The 3700-nt window shown below is 30.9% G+C and overlaps 1 protein-coding gene across 1 annotated transcript; it reads right to left on the minus strand.

The window, feature by feature from the left end:
• Positions 1 to 319: 319 nt before the first annotated feature.
• Positions 320 to 2710, minus strand: LOC109704125 (novel plant SNARE 13-like). Its single transcript, XM_020224853.1, has 5 exons — positions 2693 to 2710; positions 2529 to 2597; positions 1518 to 1610; positions 455 to 548; positions 320 to 368 (listed from the first exon to the last, which is right to left on the minus strand). The coding sequence occupies exons 2-5, from the start codon at positions 2585 to 2587 to the stop codon at positions 327 to 329; spliced, it is 288 nt and encodes a 95-aa protein (XP_020080442.1). The 5' UTR covers positions 2588 to 2597; positions 2693 to 2710; the 3' UTR covers positions 320 to 326.
• Positions 2711 to 3700: the final 990 nt, after the last annotated feature.

The following is a 3700-nucleotide window of genomic DNA, read 5'->3' on the forward strand; positions in this document are numbered from 1 at the left end:
AGTAGGGCTAAACAGATTCTAAGATTATAATTATCTAAGCGAGTAAAACAAATAAAAATATACCTTAAAATAATCTTTGATTTCTCTACCTTGAAATATCAATATATGCCAAATGTTTTATGCATATCTTTTGTAGGAACTATTTGTTGTAACATTGCAAATTATGCAACATTTCATCAAACTATTCAATAAAAGAAAAACTCTTCTTGTTGCTTTGCTACATGATACAACTCTATATTTTTTTTGTTACAAAACTAGATGGTTTATGCAACCACGTGCATTCGTACACAATATAATGCAAATATTAGAGAGATAAATTTCATTACTTACGTTTTTCTCATCGTAACATACGAATTCAGCTCTCTTATCTGCCACATGACAGATAAACTAGTTATATGTTAGTAGGAAATAACGAATCGACAAGTCGGCAAAGAAAAAGTGTTAAGTCACCAACCATTAATTGCTTCTTCTCAACAAGCTGCCAATTCACCTCTGGCAGATTTCGAATCTCCTCATCTTCAATTGCGCTGTCAAATTCCCTAATTAAACTGTAATGGACAAGTTTCGATGTCAAAAGTTCGCGTATTTGATAAAAGCTTAGACATGGCCAAATCCTTAACCTTCTACAACTAAGATACTGAGATTGTAGTCCCTAAAATTTTCACTCATGCACTATGGTTGGAGAAATCTATGTTTTATGTGAAATAACCATTTTACTCCTCTCGTGAAAAGGCGTCGCTATTGTAGTTTTCATGCGATAGGGTTAAGAACAAATTTTTTTTCAAATAAACCCTTAAAACATTTATAATTTCCAAATAATTCTATCAAAATTTTATTTGGCCAAATAATTCTATTTCGTCCAATTCAGCGCTAGAATGGAAGGACAATTAGGAAACAGTGAATCATTTACAGCCTTTTAAAAAATTTTTGAGAAACAAAGTGGTAAATAATTCACCATTTCTTTTTGATTTTTTATATAGAATTCTAACAATCACATAAAAATTTCAACAAATCATATACAATTTTAACAATCCAAAAAATTTTAACAGTCTATCCATATAATTTTAACAATTAAACAGAAATTTTAATAATCCGCATACAATTCTGACAATCTCAAAAAATCCTCACAACCTATACAAAAAAAGAAGAAATCTATAAACAACGATAATAATCTGAAAGCGGGGAATTATTCATTACTTTTTAAGACGGTGAACGTTTAACCGCATTTCTTATTTTTGTCCAACATGGCACTGAGTTGGCAAGAAGAGGTCTAGTTGGCCAAATAAAATTTTGGAAGGATCATTTGACCAATAAAAAACTTTTATAGAAAAAAAAACCGTCAGGTCAGTTGTTTCTAGCGGCCAAGGATGGATCACGGAATTGCGATAAATGAAAAAGTTTTAAATACTCTGTTGCAATGTTGGTATAGTACGGGGACCATCGAAACATTTAACCACCAGGGAATAATAATAATAATAATAATAATAATAATAATAGAAAAAGTTTGCCAAACCCACAGCTTGCATTTCTTCATCTTGACAGTGAGTTTTTCCAGCTCTCCAAGCTGTCTGTTACTGTCTGTGATCTTGTCCAGTTTCTGGAATCCATTTCTGCAGTAAAAGCCAACAGCTTTTCCATGTAAATAATAACTGTAATCAGTGCATCATAAATTCACGGCACCATACCCCGGCACGACTTTTGAACAGACGTACCATGCCGTGTCACGCACGGTCCGGAACGGCTACGCACGGCCAGTGTTTTTATATATACACGGCTGTGTATTATCGTGCTTTATAAATAAAAAAAGCGTTGTTTTATAAGATTGATAAATAATACATAAAAATAGTTTAGAAAACTTAAAATAACTCTCTTAATGAATGATTAAATTTTTTATCTGCCAAAACTCGATACGGTAATCGTGTCCCCAACATAGCACGATTATAAAATATTTGTACTATACCGTGCCACCTATGCCGGGTACAACTGTCCGTGAATTTAGGGACTGAAGTTAAAGCTTAGGATAAAACTTTGAAGTTAAGTATCAGGAATGACGTCATAGGGCAGTCTTTGTCATCATCGTGAATAAGAATGAAAAAGAAAATATCATGTATCCTTCTAATGTTTGGTTGGCATACTTCTTGTAAAAAACCGTAAAAAACACATCTAATTCATAAACCTAAATTCAAACATTATGCTGTAGCAAAACCAAAATAAATAACGAGTAAAATACGTAGAGTTTCTAGACAATGTTTTTTTTTTTGTAAGTTCNACGTTTTTAGAACTCAGAAAAAAAAAAAAAAGTGAAAACGCAAATATTTACATAAGATTTTTTTTAATATTTTAGCCCCCCAAAAAAAGAAAAAAAATAAATATCTTCACTATCAGATGATCACATCCACAAAACCCTAAACAAAACAAAACAAAATAATTTACAACGAAAGATCGAATCGAACAAACCCTAAACAAACAAACAAAAAAAAGAAAAGAAAAAATCACAACAAAAGATCAAATGGAGCGAAGGATCTCACCGGAGAGCGCGTAAGATGTCTTGGATCTCCCCGTCGATCCTCTCCACCTCGGTGCTCATCGCGACCCCTCTCCCCACCACCACAAAAAAGAAAAAAAAGAAAAGAAAAAATCTCGAGAATTTGAAATCACAAAAAGACGCGGAGGAGGAGGAGGAGATGAATACGAGGTAGTAGGGTTTTGATTTTGAATCCGTTTTGCGAGGGAGCAAATTTTTTTTTTTTTTTTTTAAAAAATGGGGAATCGAGAAACAGAATTAACAGAACAAGCGGATGTTTTTCAAACTAATCCCTACAAAATTCTAATTCTCAAAGTAACCCTTCTAAAATTTTATTTTGGATAAACTTCAAATACCATCCCTTTGGTTTCGCACTTTCTCACTTTAGTATTCTGTGGTTTAAAGCGTATCAATTTAGTACCATGTGGTTTTATTTTTTTCTTTTCGTCAGCACCTCCGTTAACTTTTTGTTAAATTATTATATAAAAAAACTTCAGATATCCATTTATAGTTTATCGAATATTCACTTTAATATCTTTTAGTTTTAACTTTGTTACTGATTTAACGAAAAAAATAGTGAAGGGGATAACAAAAAGAGAGAAATAAAACTATATATAGTTTATGAAAGTAATACACTCTAAACCACATGGTAGTAAAGTAAAAATGTGCACAACCACATGAGTGGTATTTAAAATTTTTTCTTTTATTTTTTCCAAAAATACTTATTTTGAAAAGCCATGAATCGTTAACGGTCTTTGTAAAGCAGTGAATCATTCCCCAGAGTTGGACAAAAGATGATAAATTTATGATAAACAACTATTTTTAATCTATAGTAGAAACTAAAATGAATAATCTTTAATCTAAAATTATAGAAAAAACTTTAAAAACCACCCATGTGGTTACACACGTTTTCATTTTTGTACCCTGTAGTTTAAAGTATATCAATTTAGTATCCATGATTTTATTTTTCTCTTTTTATTATTCCCTCCACTAATTTTTTTTTCATTAAATCAGTGACAAAATTAAAACTAATAGGTTCTAAAGTGAATATTCGATAAACCTAGGTGGGGTATCTAAATTTTTTTGTATATAATTTAACAAAATATTGACGAAAAAAAAAAAAATTATAGAGTAATAAATTAATACACTTTAAAACACATGATACTAAAGTGAAAA

Source organism: Ananas comosus, unplaced genomic scaffold (assembly GCF_001540865.1).
Source record: "Ananas comosus cultivar F153 unplaced genomic scaffold, ASM154086v1, whole genome shotgun sequence".
NCBI classification, from domain to species: Eukaryota; Viridiplantae; Streptophyta; class Magnoliopsida; order Poales; family Bromeliaceae; genus Ananas; species Ananas comosus.